Below are 27,842 nucleotides of genomic sequence, written 5' to 3'. Positions count from 1 at the left end.
ACGCGTTTGTTGAGTAAGAATTTAAAATAAACTTAGAGGGCTTAGATATGAATTAAATCCTAAATATGTTAAATATGTAGTGTAAGTTATAACACTAGACCCTGTGTGTCAAGTCAAGATAGTTAGACTTATGTTAGCACGAAATCCCAAGTAGGCAGTGCGAATTCGAAAAAAAGTTCCGTAAAGTATTATATACCTATCGTTCATAGTAAGATCAGCGTCATTAAATAGGTACATCGATTAATCGATACAATCTGACGTCTACTATTCATCAGCTAATACAGATTGTTAGTGTAAAAGTAGCTCATATCAAGTAAAAAATATATATATAAATTATGTAATTATGAAGGTATGTATAGATACCTTTTTTAATTATGTTTTTAGGTATGTGGCCAATGTTCTGCCTGATAAGTAGTGTCGATGATCTGAAAATTCTGAAATTCATATACTCGTACATCCCCTAAAAAGCAGCCTCTGAATTTTAGTGCCTACTTTAGTCTGCTCTTTCTCTAATTGAATTGGACAGGCCCGCGCTGTTATGAAAGGAGAATAGCCGATTGTGGGTTTATAGTCCCGACAAAGATACATTGAATACCTATTACTTTTGTCTATAAACCATAATACGTTAAATATGTGTATTTTGAATAAACAAGAACCATACATAATACATATTCAAATCAGAGCTTTCTGAAAACTATTAGACAACACCTAATAACAAACAGTTTAACTACAGAATGTGGTCCGTTACTCCACCACAAATAGGTAGGTGGTAATAAACCTAATATCGGAAATCAAACTTCAACATAGCAACATAAGAATTATGCTCCAAAATCCATAAGTCGAGGATATAAGGTCGAATTTAACAACAGTTTCGACTTCTTCCCTCCTTTTCCAGCTTATGCTTCCTCGCTCACACAACAATCGCCAACGGAGATTCTATTTACAAAACATTCGAGGCGACGTTGCCACATTGCGCGGGAGTGCATGACGTCACATATGCCGTCCCTCTTTACACCTCTCTGTCTTGACAGAGGTCGTTTTCCAGACTTCGTTTAATGAAGGACAACATACGGAGATGTGTTTCAAATGTAAATTAGTTCAAGTTCGGTACCTATTGGTTTGTTAAAATTTTATTACTAGTTCGGTTTCGACCTAGATTTTAGAGATGAAATGGAACGGGAAACAATTAGGTGTCCCATCTCTAAACGTAATTTTTAAAGATTATGGTTTCATATTAAGTATGTCATTAATTGGCCGTAAATGCTTAGGTACCTAACTATAGTATGTGCTTGAGCTGTTCTTTGTCCTCTTTCCACTAAACTCCGGAACCTTCCTCATTCACACTTTACCTATAACCTTTCCGTATTCTGCTTTTCACTTTTAATAGACATAGAGCGAGTTAAGCCGATTAACAATTTATCATACCATAGACAACAGACATTGCTTGCAAAAATCACACCCTAAAGTTTGCATTTTTCACAACAGTTTAGAAAAGTCTTTGTGACTCAACGAGGTCGTCTGTCATAATTCATCTAAAATGACGTCACGATGTTTGGACTCTACGGCGGATGTTTGAGAAATATCCCGGCGAATTATTAGCAACTGTTGCCGCAATGGCTGTTATTTAATAAACATTTAGTTCTATTGTCATTGTATAACATAACATAACAATATACTGTAAGAAAGTGGCCCAGAATAGTCTAAGCGAGTTGTGTCTACGGCGGGAATTTCTTTATAGTTGTGACTTATTAGTCATACTGCTTTGATAAATCATTCGCGAGGCAGAGTAACGTAGGTCAGGTCAGAGGTACTACCACCATGGAAGTAGTTTCTCTAATCGATTAAGTAAATTTAAAAAGGAAAGGTGGAATAAGTGCCACAACACTTATTCCACCTGACTTTTTAGACCAGGAAGATTATGTAAATGTCATGGAAATCTTCTGTAATCTTAAAGTGAAATAATAATTGGATATAAAAACTTTAACCATCAAAATAAGAAATATACAAGTACAGAACGAGAACTTACCTTTTTCACTAATTAACCTCATTACTCCCGGGTTTTGTAATAGGTACCAAGTACCTACCCATCTCTATGTAATAGAGATGTTTAGTTCCATCTTCGTCGACAACGTAAGATGGTAGCGTTGTTTGTTGCGGAAGCAATCAATTCAAATAGATCAAACTAGGAAGGCAAAGGTCCCCAGTTATTCGACCACAATAGGCGGCCTTCGCCTCTCTAGATCTACTTAATTATGGCTATACTATGGCACCCTGAATCTATGGTCAACTTTTTATAATAATAAAATTTATAATAAAATATAATAATTTATAATAAATAATTTATAGTAAAAGCCTAGGTTCCTTTAATTTTGCTAGTCAATTTTTAGTACAAACTTGGGTGTATACCTCCTATAACTTGCAAACTGTTTTGAGAATTCAACTCAGCTAAACGAAGCTGATGAGTGTCATCTTACGATGATAATGTTCTTAGAGCGTTTTTTAGTTTTAACGCAAACGTTATTAAATAGATACCTACTGCGTACTGCGCAGAACTAACCATCCATTATTTGTCATATAAAAACGAATTACGAACGAACATTTAGCCTTGGAAAAAAGCATAATATATTTGACTATTGTCATTATAAAAAACAAAATTGAACAATAAATTGTCCGCTCGCTATTCGAAGCTGACATTTCCGATCCTGGGTCAGAGTAAATAGTGACTTTTCCCCTTGAGTTATGGATCTAAATGGATTACAAGATTCTCTGTATGTCAGTTAAATTGACAGCAATTTATCTTGTATTCAAGATATTTTTTCTATCAGGGTTACAGAAGGTAACGTTCAATGTAATGGTAGTCATTAGGAGTCTCGGGTTAAATCAACTTTAGACTGTTACGGGCTTTTAAAAAGACATTATGTATTTACGATGACATTTACTGCGTTGCGGTCGTCGTGTAAGTCGTTGACTTTTTGATAGTTTAATATTCAAGTAAAACTTGACGTGAACTTTTTGCACGGACTGAGTCTTTAAATTATCGTTGCTCTATGTCTGGTTTTACATGGTGAACGTTTACAGACAATTAAAAAAATATGAGTGATCCATATCGTCATAAACCTTGCATCCTTATATCACTAGGGGCGCCTCCCGCCACGTCCCGGAATAGCGTACGTACGATCCACGCAACGCATGTGCGCATATAGGTAAAAAATGAAGGGGCTCTCCTACTTTTGGGTATCAATATATTCGAATGTCAGCTGGTCTATGTATAGTTGTACACATGTTGTGATGCGTTACTTCCATATGTACATGAGAGATAGCTCGTTATTTTTTGAGCTTATGTGAAGTCCTATTGCACATCTGAAATGGGTAGCAATCGATCTAAGTACGATTATTTACACTTCAGCTTAAATGGCTCTAATTTTATACAACATAATATACGTAGAATATACACTGTAACTTCAAATTACGCGATATAAATAAAAACGTGGAACAAAATTCTGCTGAAAATATTGAGCTTCAACCTGAATGCAAATTATTGCACAAAGTGATAAATATTTGCGATATTTAAAATCACTTTTTTGGAACAACGAGGCAACAATATTTTCATAATGATTGTTCAGCGTTCTGGCTTTTCCCTTAAAATATGAGCGATATTTTTATTTACGTAGCGTTTGCAGCCAGTTTTATTCAGACCTATTTTATTGCCGATCTCTGAGACGGACTGGATTTTTGCTGTACCTGTTTGAAAAAAAGATTGTCTTTCATGTCAAGGTTGCATTTCTTGGCACCACTGCAAAAGAATATGTTTCGACCGCATAGAAGTTGCAAATATTAAAAGAAAACCTGCCCATCTGAAAAACACTCGCTTCATAATACCTACCATCAGCAATTGTCGCAATAAAATAAATCTGCTACCCAAAAATTGCCTGGAAGAGATCACTCTTTAAGGATAAAATAGCTGTTTTCTACTGTTTTGCAATATATATTTTTAGTATTCATTTAAACGGCACTAAATTAATATAGATTTACCAATTCGACTTAAATTCGATGCTGGAACCTAGGCTTTCCGTTATACAACAATGTTATTATCTTGCGTCTTATTCAGGCAGTAAATCTTGGAGCACAGATAATAAAACTTGTAAACCATAGGCCACATTAACCTCCTCGGTTATTTTATCGCGTCCTATTTCTGCGTGATTAATTGTGCCGCCCTGCCCGATAACAACAATCTAATGAGGCCTCAATTTCTTTACCTGGTTAATTTATTTTTAACGTGGGGAAATGAATACATGTATAGTTGATGGCTTTAATTATGAATAAATCTTTTTTAATTAACGGTGTTAATTGTGTTATAATACTTGGCATGAATAAGAAAATATGGGAAAATAGGTCACGGTCTAAAGAAAACTTGTAATAAGGTACTCATGGGTGACATAGGTATGGACGAAAGTAATAATATAACCATTTCGTACCTTGTCACAGTGACAATAAATATGAACGTCGCTAGAGACCTAATACTATTGTCACTGTGACAAGGTGCAAAATGGGTCATAAATTAAAACTTTCGACTATACATGATCAAACTGCTATGACAATCTGATAATGCACTGGATTGCAGGATTGCACTCGCACGTGCGAGTGCAATCCAGTGAATTATCAATGTCATCATACGAGACTAACCTGTTCTATACACCAAATTATCTAGTATTGTGTTACATAACAAGATGTCCAGATGAACGATTGCTACTATGAAGTTAGGACGAGCACGAAAGACTTGCCGTGATGTCGCTACGCTCTGTGTTGAATATCTACCATTCAGTTTCTTATGACTTATGAGTTTTTGCTCATTTTTTTTTTTTTTTTTCTCAGGCTCAAAAAATATATGTACCTATCTAAGATATATACAGTGTATTGCTCATTTTAAATTTCTTGAATGCGCACAAGTAAGTCGGTCCTTATTTTCATCATTGCTGTGAAATATATTAAGATATTGAATGTTTTTCATGAAGAGTTTTATATTGGCACTTTGGCCCTAAGTTAAAACTATACGGATTAGGTAAATTGTTTTAGACAACAAATTAAATAATTTCAAATTCAGGAACGAATGAATTTCGCGAATAGCTGTTGTTATTGTTGGTGGCCCATAAATAATGTGGAATGTTAGCTCCTGTCAGAATTATCGCCGTTAAATGTTTTAATAGCAGTTCTGGCTTGTTTGGAAAACGAAATTAACGCTTTTGAGACAGAAAAATTGGATTTTAGTGTTATTGTTGTTTATGGCTAAAAATAATGTTGCCTCCTAATTTACCTCTATGAAAAAAAGCTTTAACACCTACTGAATTTTAGCGAAATGAAATAAACCATAATTATGGCAAGTAAGAATTATTAAAAAAAAAAAAAAAATGAAGAATGAATGAATGAATTGAATGCCTTTCGATAGCAATTAAATACAGGTGACGAACATAACGAGAAATCCTACATTGAAATCCTTTAAACCGTTTAGGATAGAGAAGATACCAAAGAAATAGATAAGTTGTTACAATCTAAAAACATTTTCTTCCTTTTTCATCAGTCATTTATAAAATAGTCCTGTTTCTTACTTTTACTTTTTAAGGAGCTTTTACATCATGACGTCAAGCTATTTGATATTAAAGTTAATTCGTAAATGAAGCTAGTGTCAGATATAACAAAGTTAAACGCAAACTAAACTACGAGTGAGTACATACATTTTACGTTCGGTTCCACAAATTTCGATAATTTACGATTTGACGTTGAGCCAGAAAGATCAAAGATATCGAGGCCTTGGCCCGGCTGGACTACAGATCGCATGTCCGATTACGTGTCGATAGAGATTAGCTATTGCTATGCATTGTCACTGATAAACTTGAGACCGATGAAAAGCAATAATAATTATTTGTTTTACAAGGGGGCAAAGTTGTTGTTTAACCGCTCGTGCTAATATTGATACCCGAGCAAGCGAAAGATTCCAAAATTGAACCACGAGCGTAGCGAGTGGTTCGAAAAACGGAATCTTGAGCGTTGCGAGGGTTTCAATGCACGAGGGTTAAACAAAATTTGCCCCCGAGTGAAACACAAAATTTTTCACCACACCGACCCGAAGCAATTTTTAAATGTAAAATATCAAACAAAATCAAACCAAATCAAATTCAAATGAATGTTATTAAATATTAATCATCCAAAATGATCATTTAAAAGTCAACTCTACCAGAAAACATAAGAAAACAACTCAAAATTTACATTTGATTACTGACTCACATGTTGCACTTTGCTATCCGTTTTTGAAGTGCAAAGTAAGCCTTTCCGATCTGGTGTGGTGAAAATTAATTTGACTTTATTAAGACATTTATTTTTATTGCCAGATTTTTGATATTGCCTGAAATGTATTTCCCACGAAAAGCAAGCAATCGCATTTCCAATTCAAATTAGATTAAAAGTTGAACTGACAAATAAATTTGTAAACGGTTTTGCTTGCCTTTAACCCGGCTTATTTTAGCTAGACATATTTGGTGTACTCGGTAAGGTAAACGTACTGGTGCTCGACGCGGTCCCAGTACATGTCATATTGAAACTTAAGTCATTGTCAATAGAGGTGACAGCAGCGTGCCATCTATTGGGCATTAGCATGTCGAGCACTAGTATGTTTACCTTATACTCTTTTTGCCATTTTTGATAGCGTCGCTTTGACTATTTTGTTCTCATGACCGTAACATTTCGTGATTCATTCCGTCGCTCGTCACATCGATAACTTCTTCAACATAGCCAGGATAAGCTTGGAAATGTTTGAATATATTGGCACACCCACTCTGCGAAGCTTTAGGATTTACCGGGAAACGTTAAGATGGAGAAAAGGATTGGCAGACACGATAGAAACTAAACCCGAGACTGATCACAGTTATCTAAGTCGAAAACTTTTTTACTAAAAGTTAAGATTATTCCTCTTTCCTGTTGATATCATGAAATAAATGAACTACTTGTATAAAGCCTTTTTTTCTCGCTGGAACCTTATGGTCATGTTCAAACCTCTTAAAATCTATGTTATGAAAGCTTTAGGGAAATGTACCCAAATCGTTAACTTTTATAATGTCCATTGGAAAGACGCCATTTTCATCACTATTTTGCCATGATACCGAGTTACCCTACAAGAGTACTCATCTAGTGTAAAAATACTCGTAGTATTTCTGCACAACATGACGCAAACCATGCGTACGCGACGTCATAGTTACGTGACTTCTTATCAGTGAAAACTTTATTGTTACTCGCATCGCAACTTCAGCGGTATCAGAAACGTTTATTTTTGTTATCACTATTCTAGCGCAACGTAAAATTCGTTTCTGTCTTAAATATAAAGAGGCTTGTTAGGTAAACAATATTTGATGTTAAATGAATGAAGGCTTATTATAACGGTAATTCCCTTTGTACGCTGTAAATGAGAAGTTTTGGAGTAATTTGTGGCGCCTGTTTGTACGGGACGGGAACAAAGCCGGCGGATGCAGGACTCCTTTGTGCGCGAATTACCGTTCTGCGCCGGATTGTGACTATTGCGACTTATTCTCCGGCCCAGGAATGGATGGTGCAAGTTTGACGTCACCTGAAATGTAATTCATTTCTGTCTGAAAAAATCCTAAACTTGTATACTGTCGACTGTACATGCCGCCAAAGTACTAGACCAGTGTAATCAAAACTAATTAGTAATCATATATGAGTCTAAACTTGAGGAGTTACCGAAGTGTTCCACTATCCTCCTGGCTCGATCAGATCAGCTCGACCGTTCCAAATTATTGTATTATCATCTGGATAACATACTTCCAATGTTTCATATCAATACGACTATGTATTGGAAAAATGTTAAAATCAACTTGCACAATTTTTATACTTTGTTAGTTACATACTCGGTTACAAATGAAGTACATAAAATGGTCTTAATTGAAAAAAAAGTAAAAAGTAACGAGTAATGTCTTAAACTTAAATAAATAAACGAGAAGTTTAATAATAGATTCAACTAAATTTTTGCCTTTTTAGGGTTCCGTACCCAAAGGGTAAAAAACGGGACCCTATTACTAAGACTTCGCTGTCCGTCCGTCCGTCCGTCCGTCTGTCACCAGGCTGTATCTCATGAACCGCGATAGCTAGACAGTTGAAATTTTCACAAATGATGTATCTCTGTTGCCGCTATAACAAATACTAAAAATAAAATAAAATAAATATTTAAGGGGGGCTCCCATACAACAACGATTTTTTGTTGATGCTGCGGAACCCTCCGTGCGCGAGTCCGACTCGCACTTGGCCGGTTTTTTAAAGGAAACCATCTAGGTATGTTTTAACAAACGCATTGGTGGTCTAATGTACGAAACATGATACGTTGATAACCAATAAAATATTTAATATCTTGGATCCGCATCTGCCCTTATAGAAATTTAATGAACCATGAAATCTTTAGAAATACAATTGTATTTCATAAATAAGTTAAACTTCGTATTTACCCGAGATTAAAGACTCAGTTGAAGTGCAGTGAAGCTCGCAAGTTTTATAATTAGATGAAGCGTCTAAAAAAACATAACGTGTAATCTTTTTTGCCACTTCTTTGTACCTTCGAGGAATATGATGCTAATAAGAAAATAATTCTCTCATGTGGTAAGAGTATATCGTATTCACGCAAAATATTAAGATAGCACGGCGAAAGTCAATTGCGATAATGACTAGATAGCTGTCGTTATAACAACAAAAAAGTACTAATTAAATTGTCTTGTAGAAATTAGTGAAGTTGTATATATGTACAATAATTATTAACTACTACTAGACTACAGAGATCGAATTGAAACTGTCGCGCGGTGACCGACAGTACGCGGCGCGCGGGTACCTATCGTGGTCGCTGGTCATGCAATGATAGTGCTTGTAAATGGAGACCTATATTCTCCGGAATATGTCGCACGAGTAACTAAAAATACGCGAGTTAAACTGTCAAATTCGTTTAATACTACTACTAAGATGCCGTAAATTTGCCCAACATTGCATGTCATGTGATTCCGCTCTACCAGCAATCTGTCTACAGCGTGCAGCGTCTACAATTATTATTTTTAAATAATAGGATATACGAGGGGTGTTCAAAATATTCTCGGTATGAGAATGAAAACAAACAAGTACGAAAAGTTTGATATTTTTATTTTTCAATATACTCCCCCCCTATGTTCATACACTTAAAAGATCGATCAATTATTTTTTTTAATCCCTCGTAAAAATATTTTTTATCTTTCGTGTAAAAATGCTCCTCCACTGCCGCCTTCAATGCTTCATCGTCAGAAAATTTATTTCCACGCAGATCCTTTTTAAGATTGGGGAGCAAAAAGAAGTCGCTGAGGGCTAAGTCCGGACTATACGGTGGGTGAGTAACAGTTTTAAACCCACATTCAACAATAGCTGCCTTGGCAATATGAGCAGTATGGACGGGGGCGTTGTCATGCAGAAGCAGAATACCTTTGGTTAACTTTCCTCGCCTCTTTTCTTTAATTACATCCTTTAATTGCAGTAGAATGTTAGCGTAGTACTGTCCTGTGATATTTACACCTTTTTCTTTATAATCGATTAGTAATACTCCATCTGTACAAGTAAATTGCACATGCATCATATTGTTCATTTGCCCCATCAGCATTTGTTTATATAAAGGTTTCGTAATTAGTCAATAAGTACCTATTCACGCATTCAATATATTCACGTTCGCTACTCTATAAGTGTGCACACCTATCAAGTTATAATAAATCAGTTTATTTCAAGAAATCGTCTTTCGTGTTCCAAATTACTATCAAGATATTTATCAAGTAAATGTTAGAGTTAGCAAGTACTCTAACATTATTGGTTCCATCCGGAAGCGAGATAAATCAGTCCGAACCCTCGTTTACGTCGCAAGGGAATAACAGCAAGCTAGATGAAATGTTACGCAAGCAAAGTAGCAATTTCAAGGCATTAGCCCGAACACTGGCTAATATCAAGCTAGACAGTGTTGCAGAGAAATGGGAGCTTGAAGATATCATAAAATCTCTGGACTCTCGCTGGGCTGCCATCGATTCGCTGCACTGGGAAATAGATAGTGAACTCGGGGGAACTGATGAAGACTACGAGAATACCTTTACAAAATACGAAAACGAGCATGCAGCAATGAAGAAGCAAATTAACAGCAAGTTGTGGTCAACGTCGCACAGAGAAAAGTCTACCCCACGCCTAGACATCCCCGTATTTCATGGTCACTATCAACAATGGGTTTCGTTTAAAGATCTATTCACCGAAGCTATCCACAGTAATCCATGTTTATCTAACGCACAAAAGATGCAATTTCTGAAGAGCAAGATCAAGGGCGAACCAGAAAGACTCATACAGCACTTACCCATCAGTTCAGAAAATTATAATACGTGTTGGGAAATACTAAACCATCGATATAACAACAAGAAGCTAATATTTACGACTCACATAAACAACGTCATAAGCCTTCCTGTGATGCAACAAGCTACGTCAAGTCACGTCAAGCGACTCCATGACGTCACTATAGAAAGTTTAAACGGTATAAAAAACTTAGGAGTCAACATTGACACCTGGGATCCGATATTAGTCCATTTATTGCAACAGAAATTGGACACCGAGACTCACAACGAATATATGACGGCTCTGAAACAGCCCAGAGAGTTACCATCATTAAAGGAATTTTTGTCATTTTTGGAGGGCAAATTTACCGCTATGGAGTCATCACGGCGCAAGCAAGAAGCTGCTGTTAATCGAACAAGTTTCAATACTCCATCTACATCAAGTAATCAATACAAATCAAGCCGTTTTAATCAGTATTTTACAAGCAACAAGACTCCAACCAGCAAAACAGGCCTCGAATACCGGCGCAAGTGCCCAGTTTGCCAGCAAGATCATGGTATATATTTTTGTACTGAGTTCAAAAACATGGTTCCAGGACTTAAACGAAAAACAATTACAAAACTTAATCTATGTAGTAATTGTTTATACAATCATAATGGCAAGCCTTGCCATTCTACTAAACGGTGTCAAGAATGCAACGGGTATCATAATACACTTTTACACGAGTCATTTCACAATCAAAATGCAGCGTCGCTAAATACGGTCGGAAATCAAAGTCTACAACAAGGATTTGGGACTCACGTGGCACAACAACGTGAAGACGACTATGAAGACCCAAATATACTTTTAGCCACAGCTATGATCAAGATTCTGGGAAATGATGGAGTACCCTGTACGATGCGGGCCTTAATAGATCCAGGGGCCCAGATGTGTTTGATTTCTGAAAACGCCGCTCAACAACTAGGGTTGCCACGACAGCAAAGAAAGGGAGTGATCACAGGAGTGGGCCTTACGGATAGCACATGTAAAGGCAGGCTGTATGTGACCTGTTTATCATCGGATGAAAAATATTCCTTCAACACCGAGGCCTTTATTATGAAGGATGTAACAAGAAAATTACCCAATTTCACCTTTCCCAAACCAAGATGGGATATTTTGGATACGTTACCTCTGGCAGACTCCAATTATAATATCAACAACAAAATCGATATATTATTGGGCGCTGAAGTTTACGCAACTATTTTAATGCATGGAATGTACAAGCATGAAAACTCATCCCTTGTCGTACAAGAGACTCACTTGGGATGGATTGTATGCGGGAGAGTACCACAAAGCTTTCAATGCAATTTGGTGTTAAATGACATCGAAGACATCCAGAAATTCTGGGAAATCGAAGATATACCAACACAAACACTCGATGCCGACGAAGAAGATGAGTGTGTCAAATACTACAAGGAAACAACGACAAGGTTAGCAGACGGAAGATATCAAGTACGGATTCCTCTGAAAAAAGATGGTCTACAGAAACTAGGCCACTCCAAAAGTAAAGCTGTGGCGCAATTCCGGCAATTGGAATATAAATTCATCAACAATAAACATATTGCGCAACAATACAAGTCATTTATACACGAATACCTATCTATGGGTCATATGACAATATCGCCGACTAAACAATTGAATAAGGCACGTGAGGCACATGATACGACTGAGTGCTTCTTACCACATCATTGTGTTTTAAGAGAGTCAAGCACATCAGCTCTTCGTGTCGTATTCAATGGATCAGCAAAGACCTCTACAGGAGTCAGCCTCAACGATATCATGCACAAAGGACCTAACCTTCAAAAGGACCTTTTATCACTTATTTTGAAGTGGAGACAGCACCGTGTAGCTTACATCGCCGACGTCGAGAAAATGTTTAGGCAGATATGGATACATCAAGATGATCAGAGTTTGCAGAAGATTATCTGGAGAGATTCACAACAAGAAAGGTTACAAGAATACCAACTAACAACAGTTTCCTACGGTCAAAAAGCGGCACCCTTCCTAGCAATGATGACCTTAAAGCAATTAGCCCATGACGAAAGGTCAAACTATCCTGAAGCCACAAAAGCGCTAGAAGAATGCTTCTACATGGATGACCTTCTCCACGGTTCCCATTCCGTCTCATCAGCCAAGCAATTACAGCAAGAATTGCAAAAGCTATTACAGTCTGGAGGTTTTTACTTAAGAAAATGGATGTCAAATCACCAAGACCTGGCCAGAACAGACAATCAAGATACGTCTGATGAAAACAACTACAACTTTAAAGAAATGGAATCAAGAAAAACATTAGGACTCCAATGGGACCCTTCTCAAGATATATTTCATTTTGAATCAAAAATGGAAATAGTTTCGGACGTCCCGCAAAACACTACCAAACGTCAACTACTATCAGAAATCTCCAAATTATTCGACCCCTTGGGCTGGCTCACCCCCATATCCACCAACTTGAAGCTGCTTTTCCAACTTTTGTGGAAAACCCCTCTGAAATGGGATGACAAGATACCAAGCGATATGCATAAGGAATGGTTAATTATTAAACAAGATATAAACAATAATATAAACACATTTAAAATACAACGATGGATCGGTACCGGCGTTGTCAGCGATATCGAGTTACATGCATTTAGCGACGCGACGCCGCGAGCTTATGCATGCGCTATCTATTGCAAAATAAATATAGAAGGTCAAACAAAAATTGTACTACTAGCCGGAAAATCAAGATTGGTGCCGAATAGCAAAACTATCTCGCTACCAAGAGCAGAATTGTGTGGAGCCCATCTTCTTGCAAAACTGACGATCAAGGTAAAACAATGTTTAACCGACCATAATATCAAGATCTATGGTTGGGTGGATTCGACCGCCGTCTTGGGGTGGCTACAAGGTGATCCTAGCCGCTGGAATACATTCGTCGCCAACAGGGTGCGACAAATCACAGAAGTCATCCCCCCCGAGTGCTGGCGCTACGTTAAATCGGCAGAGAATCCTTCGGATTGCGCGAGCAGAGGACTTACCGCGTCACAACTAAAACAACATACTTTATGGTGGGAAGGTCCCACCTGGCTTCCGACGTTTCAAGCAGAAAGTGAAGATAAAACCATTACCTACACTACGAACGAAGAGCAAAAAATTATACAAGTTAACGTCGCCGTAAACACGGAAACAGAAGCCAATATCATCGACCAGTTAATTGACAAATATAGTTCGTTATCAAAACTAGTGCATGTACTAGCCTGGGTCCGAAGATTCATCACGAAAAAGCAAGACAGAAAAACTGGCAAATATCTTCATCTATCGGAAATAAGAGAAACAAAGGCCTTAATTATCAAGTGGGTCCAAAAAACAGAATTTCAAGACGAATATCAAGATTTGAAGAAGGGTCGACCTATTTCGACTAAAAGCAACATACTTGATCTGTGTCCATTCATAGATGAAGAGGGCATCCTACGAGTTAAGGGAAGATTGAGAAACGCATACATTGCGTATGACATGAAACACCCCATCATTTTACCACACAAGCATCGCTTAACTAGCCTTATCATCGATAACGCACATAAAATGGTTCTACACGGCGGTACACGCTTAACCCTAAATTTCATAAGAAACAAATATTGGATCGTCGGAGGCAACAGCGCTACTAAGCAATTTATTCAGCACTGCGTGACCTGCAAAAAACAAAAAGCTAATATGAAAAATCAAATCATGGGAGACTTACCTGCATCAAGAAGCAATCCATCTCGTCCCTTTGAACACACTGGCGTAGACTTCACAGGTCACGTGTTCCTCAAGGCCAACAAGGGTCGTGGCATTAAGACTACTAAAGGATACGTTTGCGTGTTTGTCTGCATGGCCACTAAAGCTGTACATCTCGAACTGGTATCGGACATGACTGCATCAGCTTTCATAGCGGCGTTGCGCAGAATGGCAGCTCGAAGAGGTACTCCCTTACACATGTACAGCGACAATGGGAGAAACTTCCTTAAAGCAAGCAAGACACTCCAGGAAGAATACCTCGAAATCCAGAACATCGTGAATTCAGAGTGTCTGGGTGCGATATCCGACATGGGAATCTACTGGCACTTCAATGCACCCGCATGGCCAACAGCAGGAGGCTTGTGGGAGAGTTGTGTCAAAGCGTTCAAATACCATTTAAAACGGGTTATCGGAGATCAAAAACTCACTTATGAAGAATTCAGCAGTTTATTAGCACAGATCGAAGGTTGTATGAACTCGAGACCACTGTGCGCTATATCAGAAGATCCTGATGACATCAACTATTTGACTCCTTCGCACTTTCTAAGCAGCGGGCCAACTCTAACATTGATAGAAACAGAAAGAGACTTACGTACAAGATGGCAACTCACTCAGAAAATATTTCAAGATTTATGGAAAAGATGGCGTTCTGAGTACCTAGCACTATTAAACTCCAGAAGTAAATGGAAAAAGCCTCTAGCCAATATCAGCCTTAATGACGTCGTTCTCATTCATGATGATTACCTGCCACCGGGCAAATGGGCAATGGGCAGAGTTATAGAGCTACATCCGGGACAAGACGGATATGTAAGGGTCGTTACACTTAAAACAAAAAACGGCACATTAAAGCGTCCAGTACTCAAGCTCTCTATTTTGTTGGAACACCCCGAAGAAGAACTACCTAAGATGCATCAGAGAAAGCCGCCACATAACCGAGAACTCGATAAGCAAAGCTCAACAAGGAGTCCGCAAAAACCAAAGGCAAACAAGGCCAAGTTTTCACTGTCATCAATGTTCGTTGCACTGTTATTATTTTTATCATGCCTCTCAACCGGTCAGTGCGATGTCAACATAATACCATTTCGTGAAACACAGGGGCTATACTTCGATAAATTAGCAGACATGATGTTAATTCGGGATGAATGGAAGCTAGTCGTCTATTATAACATGGAGCCTTATTGGGACGCAACGAACGCATTACAAAAATACACCCGATTTTTAAAAGATACCTGCGAAACTATCAAGACACAAGTCCATTGTGACATAATATCGTTACAACTACGTCATGGATTCTCCGAACTCGAGTACTATAACCAGATGTTACTCAGTCAGCATTCGAGCACGCGACAAACCTCACTACAAGTACTACGACACCGACGCGGCCTTGCCAACGGTGTCGGTTACATCGCTAATAGTCTATTCGGCGTATTGGATGAAAGGTTCGCCGAACAATATAAGAAAGATATTACACTTATACGAGACAACGCTAAACATATGGCATCTCTTTGGAAAAATCAAACATCCATAGTTGAAGTGGAATATAATTTATTAAAACGTACCGAGGACACTATGAATCAGCAACATAAAATGATACATCAACATATGAACTATTTGGACGACGCTTTCAAGAAGTTACAACAAAAGGTGGAAACTAACCACATTATCAACGACTTCAACTTAGGAGCCACTATAGCAAGTAATATGCTCCACAACCTAAAAGGAATGCAAGACATGTTATTAGACACCATCACCGATATCTATCAAGGACGTTTCAATTTGCACATGCTAACTCCGGAACAACTTATTAATGAGTTAAGTACAATATCAAGCATTCTACCAAGAGACGTTTCCCTGCCAATCGACAACTTACACACAGATCTCCGCAAGATATATAACCTGCTAAAAGTAAAGACAAGGATGATGGAAGACGTCCTTATTTTCGAGATAAGGCTGCCTCTCATTAGCAGAGATGTTTATGAACTTCTAAAAGTCATTCCGATACCCAAAAAAGCTGGAAACAGGATAACCGCTGTAATACCTGTATCAGATTATGTCTCCATAAACATGAAAAAAGATATGTATATTCCTATCTCGGAAACTGATATTAGAGCATGTACAATATCATCGGACTCTTATTTTTGCTACATCAAGAAACCAGTCTATCAACTGAAAGGCGACAACAGTTTTTGTGAGTCAGACAAATCAGGCTGTAAGACTGTCACAACAACATGCATAAATGACTGGATAGAGAGCAATGAACTAAATACCTATATTTACTTTTGTTGCGAGCAGTGTCAAGTTCGAACACTGTGCGCGGATCAAGTAACCGCTCACCAGCTGACGAATGCCGGGCTTATAAATGTAGGTCATGGCTGCATTATTAAGACCGATAATTTCTCGGTGTTCCCGCATAAACCTCACTGGTCCGAAATTAAAATGAAACCAGATTTATACAACCCAGTTATGGCACCGATAAATCACGTTATCAACATCACCATACCTCACCTACAGCACAAAAACGAATCTGAAGATCTGCAAACAGAAACTAACAATCTTGGAGAAAAGATCAAGGAGTTGAAGAACACCGAAGTTAACTCCGAGAGCATATCATATCACGATATTCATCACTACGCTATGATATACGTGATCCTCGGAGTAATCGGAACTACAGCACTGATTATCATAATACGACGGGTTCAATGTAGAGTGCCGTCAACGCCGTCTCGAGCCGTCGTCGAGGAGCCAGCGGCTGCCACGCCGACCCCGCCCCGGGCGTCTCCGCGCTTCGCAGTAGTCAGCGAGACTCGCCAACACAGCGACGAAGATCACTGCGAGAAGACAAATCCTTCGCGAGTAGATAAAGCGACTTCCCCTTCGTTTAAAGTAGTTACTTTTACTTAGATTTAATGTATGATCAAGTTTTCACGCAGCATCTTTCTCTCATCTCAACCGCCCCCCGGAATATGTACAAGTAAATTGCACATGCATCATATTGTTCATTTGCCCCATCAGCATTTGTTTATATAAAGGTTTCGTAATTAGTCAATAAGTACCTATTCACGCATTCAATATATTCACGTTCGCTACTCTATAAGTGTGCACACCTATCAAGTTATAATAAATCAGTTTATTTCAAGAAATCGTCTTTCGTGTTCCAAATTACTATCAAGATATTTATCAAGTAAATGTTAGAGTTAGCAAGTACTCTAACACCTTCACAATCCCAAAATATCGTGGCCATGACCTTGCCAGCTGAAGGGATGACCTTGAACTTCTTGGGATGAGCTGAACCCTTAATGTGCCACTGCATGGACTCTTGTTTACTCTCTGGGTCATAATGATGAACCCAGGTTTCATCTCCAGTAACTATTCTTTGCAGCACCTCATCAGGATTTTCACCGCACAGGTCAATAAAATCGGAACAACAAGCTACACGCATGTCTTTTTGAAGCCGAGTCAGCATTCACGGAACCCATCTTGCACTTACTTTTGACATATTAAGATGGTCATGTATAATATCATGTACGGTACCAATAGAGAGATTGGTTACTTGTGCTATAGATTTTACCTTCACTCGACCATCTTCCAATATAAGTTTTTCCACTTTATCAATATTTTCTTGTGAAGTAGCTACTACAGGCCGGCCAGGTCTAGGGTCATCTTCAATACTCTCCCTTCCGCGTTTAAACTCGCTTGACCACTTTTGAATGGTAGATAAAGAAGGAGCAGACTCACGGTAAACACAATCCATTTCCTCTTTTATGGTTTTTTGATTTTTACCCTGTTTTGTCAAGAATTTTATCACGCATCGATGTTCTAATTTAGTTAACATTGTCAATTCGCACATGATGTTCATGTTTGTTCAGCAATTGCAGAAAAACAAAAGACCATCTCGGTTCGAATTATACTTTTTTTTAATGTCAATGAATAAACCTTAGCGGCCAGTAACGAAAGAAATTTTAGAAGAGGTCGTAAGATATCAATACCGAGAATATTTTGAACGCCCCTCGTAATAAACATGTGAAAGAGGCGACGAAGGCGAAGTTTACGGTACTTCTATTTCAATAACTGCAATACTTTGCGTCTATTTCTACTTCACAGACAGAAGTGTTATATTATGTTAAAGTAGCGTTAATGAAATAGAATTTAGCCGACACGAGACGCATCCAGCCGCAAATAATGAGCTCACGGTGCTTGAGCACTCACACTTCCTTTGCCATGCTCCCTGTTAATTGATATATTTATTTAAGTAGTTCAATTCATATTTAGCTCGGCAGAAATAATGTATTTCCATAAATACGAAATAATATCATCATGTAATATATAGATGAAGACATTAGTTAGAAAACACTGTAAAAAGGGACTTTCTCCACATCTTCATCAAGCTTATCTTTTAGTACAATTGTTTATTATATTATATTATTAAAGCTTTATTTATTCCATAAATTTTTAACAGTTTTATGTATTATATTATTTGACATGAATGATAGTTTTATATGGACCCCGTTTGGGTAAAAGCCTCCTCCAACCCATGCCATTTTACTCGGTCTTTGGCTGACTCCATCCAGCTTGCACCTGCGACCTTATGAATGTCTTCTGCCCAGCGCCTTCGTGGCTTGCCTGGTTTCCTTTTTCCTTGTGCTATAGGCCCCGGCCATGTTGTTGTTTTAAGTGTCCATCTTTTATCATTAAATCTAGCAATGTGGCCTGCCCATTTCCATTTTAGTCTCAGTGCATGTTGAAGGGAATCTGTGAGTTTTGTTCTCTTTCTTATATCTTCGTTTCTTACTTTGTGTATTTTCCTTAAATGTAGTAGACTTCTTTCCATTGAGCGCTGACACACTGCAATTTTATGTTTTATTTTGTTGGTGAAAGTCCATGTTTGGCTTCCATAAGTTAGGCTGGGCAAAATGCATGTATCCATTATAGTTTTCTTTAGTTTTAGGTGGTAATCCCCTTTCAATATTTCTTTTTGTGCCCAGAACTTTTTCCAACTGCAGTTGACCCTTCTGTCTATTTCCTCCTCGTTACTGTCTGCGTTAAAGGATACTCGTTTTCCCAGGTATATATACTCATTGACATATTCTATGAGATTTTCTGATACCTGTATCTGCTTTCTTTTACTATAATTTGTCATTACTTTGGTTTTTTTGGCGTTCATTTGTAATCCTACTAATTTGCTTTGAGTGTCTAAGGTCTGTAGCATTTGTTCTAGCTCAGTAGCTGATTCGGCGAAGATAACAATGTCATCTGCAAATCTGAGGTGACTTAGGTGACAGTCTTGAATTCTAAGTCCCTTGTTAGTCCAGTTGATTTTCTCAAATACTCCTTGCAGTACAGCTATGAACAGTTTTGGTGACAGAGGATCACCTTGTCTGACGCCCCGTCCAATGGTTATCTCATTTCCTTTGCTTTCTAGTTTTACTCGGCTTGTACTTTGTGAGTAGATGTTCTTAATAATGTTTATATAAACCTCGTTTATTCTGTTTGATAGAAGTGCTTTCCAAATTGAGCTGTGAGTTATACTATCAAATGCCTTTGTGTAGTCCACAAAACCAATATATAGCGGGTGGTTAATTATATCGAGAGTACAATTGTTACGTCAATCATACTTTGTATTCCATAACATTGTGAAAAAATCTGCCTATATCTGCAAAAAATTAAAACGGGCACAATTTAGTTACTTATACTATTTATTTTATTTATTCCACAAATCTCACTTATTTAATGAAAATCTTGACAATAAGTAAAGATAGGGATCTAAAAACCCTTCCGTTTTATTCCTTCGTAACTTTCATAACTGGCCTAATATGTAATAAACACGAAATTCAGAATTTCACGTTTAAATTTGAAAACCAAGTGCGAGGAAATCTTATAACAATTATTAAATGAAACTGTTCTCTTCACAGGCAGTAAATTTGATATCGTTAAAATGATTCCATTTTCAATTTTAAATTAGGATGAGGTTCCAAGGTACTGGCTGGACGGAGTTCACCAATCAGGACGCTCCATTCATAAAAGGAAGAGTCCATTGAGATAGATGAGCCGTGTTACCGTTAATACAAAATGGCTCGATATTGCCGGTCTGTATCGTGTGTCTATACCATAAAATATACATTACTGTAAAATGTAATATCGTAATGCTTTTTAATCACGTATGTATTAGTTGCTAGTTGATTACTGTAATAACGTTATTAAACACAAGCATTGCTGTAGAAGAATTGATTGTAGTATAATATTATACATATTATGTATAATGATCGTTGCATCACTGTAGAATACTCGATCGTCAGTAATCCTTTTAGAAACTATATATAGCATTAGCTTGACCATGCATGTTAATTTTGGTGCTACTTTCTACAAACTATTTATATAGGGTACTTACATAACAATATAAAATGCCAACCAGAAAACACTGCCATTATGTCTAAGTATTCGCAATGTATGAATGGTCTTTTCAACCAACACACTTTCGTGTCCCATTCATCACATCACATATTATTATTATTATCTCTTTATTTATTTATCTTCTCTAAGTTAGGTTATTTTATAATATGGATATAAAAATAAAATACAAAAACATTTACAAAAACAATACAAAATACTTATAAACATATTATAAAAAAACCTAAACTTATTATTATTATTGCGAGCCTATTGTGTCCCACTGCTGGGCAAAGGCCTCCCCCCTCTTCTGACATATAAATATGCTGTCTCTCACTTGCCGTAGAGTTACCGAGGCCGAAAGCCTCTAGGCGGCACCGCAGGCGTCCCCGGCCCCGCAGGAGTGGTCGTCCCCGGCGTGGCCGGCCTGAGCCCCGGCGTGCCCGCAGCAGCGTCGCCGAGCCCCGCTCCGCAGGCGCCGGCCGCCCCTAGCCCCTCGCCGGCTACCACGCCCGGCATGAAGCAGGAACACCCTAGTCAACCCATGGTGAGTCTTCATGGGCGTTTTTTTTTTATTTATTTATTTTATTTAGAAATTTAATTCCGGCAACAAGGCCCATATTACAAATACCTTACAGACTAACATACATATGTATTTTATAAACTTAAAACTAAACACTAATTATTTAGTCGATAAAACGGCGTGGCTCCGTTGCCCCCAACCCTTTTTTTTTCAAATTTGGGATTTTTTATGTTATTTCTACTCAGAATCATGAGCTCTTTCTATCCTTATAGGAGAAAAAAAGTGTCCCAAAATTTCCATACGTTTTTCGATCATTCCATTTCGCGACCGTCATACAAAGTCTATGAAAAATGGTGACGGAATGGAAATAAAAACCTTAGGACACTTTTTTTCTCCTATTAGGATAGAAAGAGCTCGTGATTCTGAGTAGAAATAACATAAAAAAATCCCAAATTTGAAAAAAGTGTTTGGGACAACAAAAAAAACGCCCTCATACATCACGACTTCTTGGAGAGCATATAGGTAGTAAAATCGACACCGAGTAACTCAAGCACACCGTGGTACAGTAAGCTGCAGAGATAACTGAACTTGCAAAGAAACTTGTTAGCAGGGGGGTCAGTAATTTCTACAGCTTACTGTACATACACTAACCTTTTTCAGGAAGTAGTTACACAACTGCACAATAGTCAATAATCCTTAACCTAACAACCTTATATAATCGTTACCTAATTCTTTTTTTAGGGTTCCGTACCCAAAGGGTAAAAACGGGACCCTATTACTAAGACTCCGCTGTCTGTCCTTCCGTCCGTCCGTCCGTCTGTCACCAGGCTGTATCTCACGAACCGTGATAGCTAGACAGTTGAAATTTTCACAGATGATGTATTTCTGTTGCCGCTATAACAATATATACTAAAAACAGAATAAAATAAAGATTTAAGTGGGGCTCCCATACAACAAACGTGATTTTTGACCGAAGTTAAGCAACTTCGGGCGGGGTCAGTACTTGGATGGGTGACCGTTTTTTTGCTTGTTTTGCTCTATTTTTTGTTGATGGTGCGGAACCCTCCGTGCGCGAGTCCGACTCGCACTTGGCCGGTTTTATTTATTATAATTATTGACACCTAAGAAATAAAAATAAGATGTAAACGCATTAAATTAATTACATCCAAACGAGTTAAAGAACCAGTTAAAACAACATGCTAATAGCATATCATTACGTTACATTACATTTATGTTAATTCCTCCAATTATGCTAATCACACCGCAGTTATTCCTCATTTGTAATTTACTTACCACTAATTATAACGTGGATGTCGTCTTTTATTTAATCGGTTATTTTATTTTGAACTTTGAATGTCAAATAAAGGTTATTAATGGTGAAGAGAAGCATTTTCTGCGTAGTTTGTATAATCCAGAAAATCATGTAAACTGCAATAAAATGCAGCCATATCTATGCAAATACAACAGATACTTTAGCTTCGCACCAAGGATGAAGGTTTGAGTTTAGCACCAAGGAATTTAAACATCTGCAGCAAAAGTGTAACTAAATATTTTAATAGCATATCTAAAATATAGTTTACAGTACATATGGTGCTACTTTCCCGCACTAGTGCGGAAATTAGCACTTTCCGTGACTATGTCAAAAATTCAAAGGGGCATATATATGTACGAGGGCTGTTTGATAAGTACCCGTTTTCCAAATGTATTAATATCACGGGCCGAAAATATGTATACAATCGTTTTAAGCCATTTATCAGAGGTGGGATTTTTTTTAAAAAAAACAGCATTCTTTTGTTTTTTTCTCATTTGACAGTGATTCAGTGAAAGCGTGAACTTAAAATTGTGAAAATGGGGAAAGAGCAGTATCGGTCTGTAATTAGATTCTTGTTTTTGGAAGGAAAAACATGTGATGAAATAAAAGTAAGAATGCAAGCGGTTTACCATGAATGTGCTCCTTCTATGACAACCGCCAGATACTGGTTTAACGAATTTAAGCGGGGGAGAACAACCGTCTTTGATGAGGATCGCCCAGGCCGCCCAATTGAGGTGACTACAGACGATATGGTTAAGAAAATTGAAAATATCGTTTTAGCCGACCGCCGAATTGAACTTCGAGAAATCGTTGATGCTGTAAATGTTCCAATCGAGCGGGTACAAAACATATTAGAAGAAAAATTGGGTATGAAGACAGTATCGGCGAGGTGGGTGCCGCGTTTACTCACGGAGGAGCAAAAACGGAACCGACTGACTACTTCGGAGCAGTGTTTGGCCGTGTTCAAACGTAACCCGAAGGAGTTTCTGCGTCGTTTTGTGACCGTAGACGAAACGTGGGTCACCACTACACCCCGGAAATGAAAGGGCAGTCGAAGCAGTGGATTTTACCGGGTGAACCTACGCGAAAGTTAGCAAAAATCGTCCCATCGGCTGGATAGGTCATGGCGACCGTTTTTTGGGATTCGCAGGGTATTATACATATTGAGTTCTTAGAAAAGGGGAAAACGATAACAGGACAGTACTATGCCAATTTATTGGATGAATTTGACGCTGTGTTGAAGGACAAACGACCCCATTTAAAAAATAAAAAAGTACTGTTTCATCACGACAACGCACCAGCTCATTCGTCTAGAGTTGTGATGGCTAAATTAACACAATTACGCTACGCCCTATTGCTTCACCCCCCGTATTCTCCAGATTTGACCCCATGCGATTTATTTTTGTTTCCCAACCTGAAAAAATGGCTCGGTGGTAAGCCATTTGGATCAAATGACGAAGTCATTGCCGCCACAGAGGCCTATTTTAATGACTTTCCGAAATCATACTTTTTGGATGGTTTATTGAAGCTTGAATATAGGTGGAACAAGTGTATAGAGTTAAAAGGAGACTATGAAGAAAAATAAATGCATATAAACAAAAACAACTGATTATTTTTTTCATAAACGGGTACTTATCAAACAGCCCTCGTACTGTAAAACGTTGTACGATACACGTGCGAACAGGTAATTCGCAACACGTGTCGATTTAAAACACTGACTTCGGTCGGGTTTTAATTTATCACCACTTGTTGCGAATTTCCTACTTTCCGCACTTATTGTATCGTAAATAACTATTATCCTATAGAGTGTGCGGAAATAGAAGTGTCGTGGAATGTATGGGCCCAATACATTCCACGATGCTTCTCTTTCCGAACAGACTCAACCTTAAACCGCAAATTAACAGATTACTCAGACATTTTCCCCACTGATGAGTTATGCGAGTCGCTATCTCTTCCGCTTGATTTGGCATTTGTTTCAGTGGTTGTGGATTAACGGGGGAAGTGGGCCGATCTCGCTACAACGGCACCGTGGAAACTATGAGCGATATGAGAAAAGTTGACACATCTTATTAGTTTCTCTGGTTTTTTAATAAATAAGAAAATGAAAAAGCTTCTCGAAGTAAATTGGTATGGTCTCATATAAGCTTTTAACCGCTTTTACCCCCATATGAAAGTAAAAAAAGCGTACCTAATACCTATACACATATAGGTATTATAATTCATAAATTGTTTTATATATCGTATTATCTCAAAACTACATAAATAACAGTATCATTAACATCCCTTCATTTAAAACAAGCTAGAGGATCGTGGACAAGTATTTAATTTAATTAATTCCTTCTCATGTTTCCTATTGTATCACATTTTACATCAATCATATGTTCCTTACCTAATTAATAGACTACATTATACATCAGGGGTAATTACAGCGAATGAACCCAAATGCGTCACTAAATTACTAAACTAACTCAGTGGTAGACCTAAAATTTAGATAGTGCCGTATTCTATAAAAAAGATTCGCCATTAATAGCTAAAAGGAAAGTTTACACATTTTCCAACAACAGTAATAGTAAAAGTTAATAAACCCCTAAATAGTCATATGGCATGCATCGCTTAGGCGTGCATTTACACTAAAATTTAAAATGACCCCCGCGAGAAAAGGCATAAGTTTGAAATTTTTAATTCGCACGCTCAACTTCGTCAATTTGCGAGCATACGGGTTGTACGTTTAACTCACAGTTAAAAGTTCAGTCCACTCTATAAAGTATAAGCAACAGCAACACAGTACTTACCTATGTTTCCACCGTATTTTAGTTTATAAGTCTACGTATGCTTTTAGACGACGTCGCAACGTGCTATGAAACGATTGTGTTATGATGGCCCTTAGTGCATAGCCACTCACTATAGTTCGTTTTTTTTTTTAGCATTAGAAAAAACTTGAAAGAAGGTAAGCGATTTTGACATGTCTTTTAAAAATCAATAACTATTACTTATGAAAGCAGAAGACTATAAAAGATCGTAATAGATTCATAATTGTTACATATTTTCCGTAACTTATTTTTAAAATGTGTTTTTCAATTAAAAGACACATCAAGATTGTTTACCTTATTTCTAATGCTAAAAAAACGAACTATAAAAACATGCTCTTTTCAAATTTTTTAACAAGCCGCCATTGGTTGCGAGTGAGGTTTTGCACTTTTTTTTTTTTTCATTTTGCTTGGCGAGAGCACCAAAATAAATGCTTGTTTTCAAACTACCGCTCGAAATGCCACGAAGTTGTTGACAAATAGCATAGAGTCTATGCCATAGACAATGGTAAATTCCTACCTTGATTTATGGTGGAAATTGATGACTACCAAATCACAATGGGGCGTAATGTAGCCATTGAGGTTTATAACAAGAGACGACATCTCGAACAAAATGTTTCCGCACCTCAGAGAAATGCATGCACTTCTTTGCTTTTAGTACGTCACCGACCACTGACGAGATGCCACACATGTACAGAAAAAAAATAAAAAAAATAAAAAATGCCTTCGTGCGTGTTAAAAAGTTGCAACAATAGCACAAGAAAATATAATAAACGGGATGGAATAACATTTCACCGGTAAGCAACGGAATAACTGTTGATTTACTATTATTTAGTTTTCAAAGTAAATGTTTGGTCGTAGAAAAAGTATTGTATGCAACGTTGTTTAACTGAGTAAAAAAATACTCGTGGCGCAATTTTCGGCTTCGCATGCATGCATGCACTTCTCTGAGGTGCGGAAACATTTTGTTCGAGATGTCGTCTCTTGTATACCTCAATGAATGTAGCCATAAAATGTATTTTCTCCACGCCAGCTGCCGAAGACTTGATACTTCAAAAACTGATTAGAAAGTTGCATTTTGTCCACAAATAAATATATATAAATAAAAATATTTTATGTAGATGCAAATTTTGAGTTGTTTCCTGATTTTGGCCGGTGGAATTATCTTTTAAGTGGTGATTTTGAATGATAAATACCTATTTAATAGCGTTCATGTGGATTTGATTTGTAATGTTTTACAGTAGGTATTTTCCTCGCGTTATCGTTTGTTAAAAAATTGTTTCATCTGTAGCATAATGACAAGGCCACTATTAAATTACTTATTAAACATTTTGGTTATGGTGTATCGTTATGCTTCCTTTGTTTTTTTTTTCTTAAATGATCCGCGCTCTCAGCTTTATCATGGCAAACTTTATTATTAAAATGACGTTCAAACATTTTATAATACAAAATCAGGACACGTAGCCCCTCTTCATTACGAACCATAAACAACCCATTGTTATCGCAACCTCGTTGCAAACTTTACTTTTAATTACGGCCGCACATTTATAAATTAACCAACGCGTTCTTCGTTTAAAATATTTCCAACTTCGAACGAAGTTAAGGGGATAACGTACTTGACTACTTACGCGTAATTTGTTCCGAACACGTCAGGCGTTGAGTAACTATTACGGACTCTGTTTGTTTGTTTTTGTATATTTAAAATGGAACTTACTTACGCAGCCTAAGGTCGGGTTTGTAATAATTCATTACATAAAATACGCGCTTCTGAAAGTTATAACTCACCATGCGTTAAAGTTTAGTAATTTAATATCGCTGGGTGTTTTATTGAAATTAATTTCTTACTTGGCTTTTGCCGTAGAGCCCGGAACGTATTTTTTTTAAATTATGCTTTTATGTTAGAAGCAGGCGGCTACCTCCGTATTATTAGGTATATTTTTCCATCGAAGAGTTCCTTTGGCTATATATAGGTACCTTCCGAAAGCATCATCAGATAAGGTCCATGTTAGCATATTATTGCAGTACCTATCATCGGAAATACGGAAGTATGCCTAATTTCAGCTCAATCAAACACCGGGAAATGGTTCAAATATAAGTTACTAGATTTGATGCACATAAACATAATGATTTTTAAGTGGTGAACAGTAACCACATTTCCCGATAAAGCTATCTTAAACTAACGGAGAGCGCTTATTAAAATGACAATTAATTAATTAACTATTAATTACCTAATTAAATTACCAATTAAATACCCCTACTTATCAATATTAATGGTCACCCTACTAAGTCACGTGACTTAATTGCAATGTAAACAACGTAATGTTAACATATGAAATTTGTCATTGTCAATATTACGTTTATGAAACATTTCCAGCCAGCATATACAAAAAAGTTGAATTGAATAATTTGATTTATATGCTATGAGTCCGTGACAGTTTCATGTAACAAGTAGGGTAACCATGAGACTCGGTAAATATGAGTTAAAAAAATAAGTAATATAATAAAATACGTTTACAGATTTTTGAATAATATTCAAAAACTAAACGTAACAAACATATTTCGGATCACGACTTATGAATCACTCTGTCTATACAAATATGTGTGATGAAGCTAAATAGAAGTGTGTAAAAATAAAATAAAACAAACAGAA

General features: G+C 37.3%; 1 protein-coding gene across 3 annotated transcripts in view; it reads left to right on the top strand.

Moving 5' to 3' along the window:
- Positions 1-27,842, top strand: part of LOC134650170 (methylcytosine dioxygenase TET) — a 173,774-nt gene that overhangs the window by 133,043 nt on the left and 12,889 nt on the right. For all 3 annotated transcript variants that reach the window (XM_063505022.1, XM_063505021.1, XM_063505024.1), the window contains one exon: positions 20,897-21,097. In XM_063505022.1, coding sequence (XP_063361092.1) covers positions 20,897-21,097 — 201 coding nt within the window. The remainder of the gene's footprint in view (positions 1-20,896; positions 21,098-27,842) is intronic.

The sequence above is a fragment of the Cydia amplana genome, chromosome 8 (assembly GCF_948474715.1).
Source record: "Cydia amplana chromosome 8, ilCydAmpl1.1, whole genome shotgun sequence".
Classification (NCBI taxonomy): Eukaryota; Metazoa; Arthropoda; class Insecta; order Lepidoptera; family Tortricidae; genus Cydia; species Cydia amplana.
Note: the sequence above shows the minus strand (reverse complement) of the source record. Positions and strands in the feature narration are given on the sequence as shown.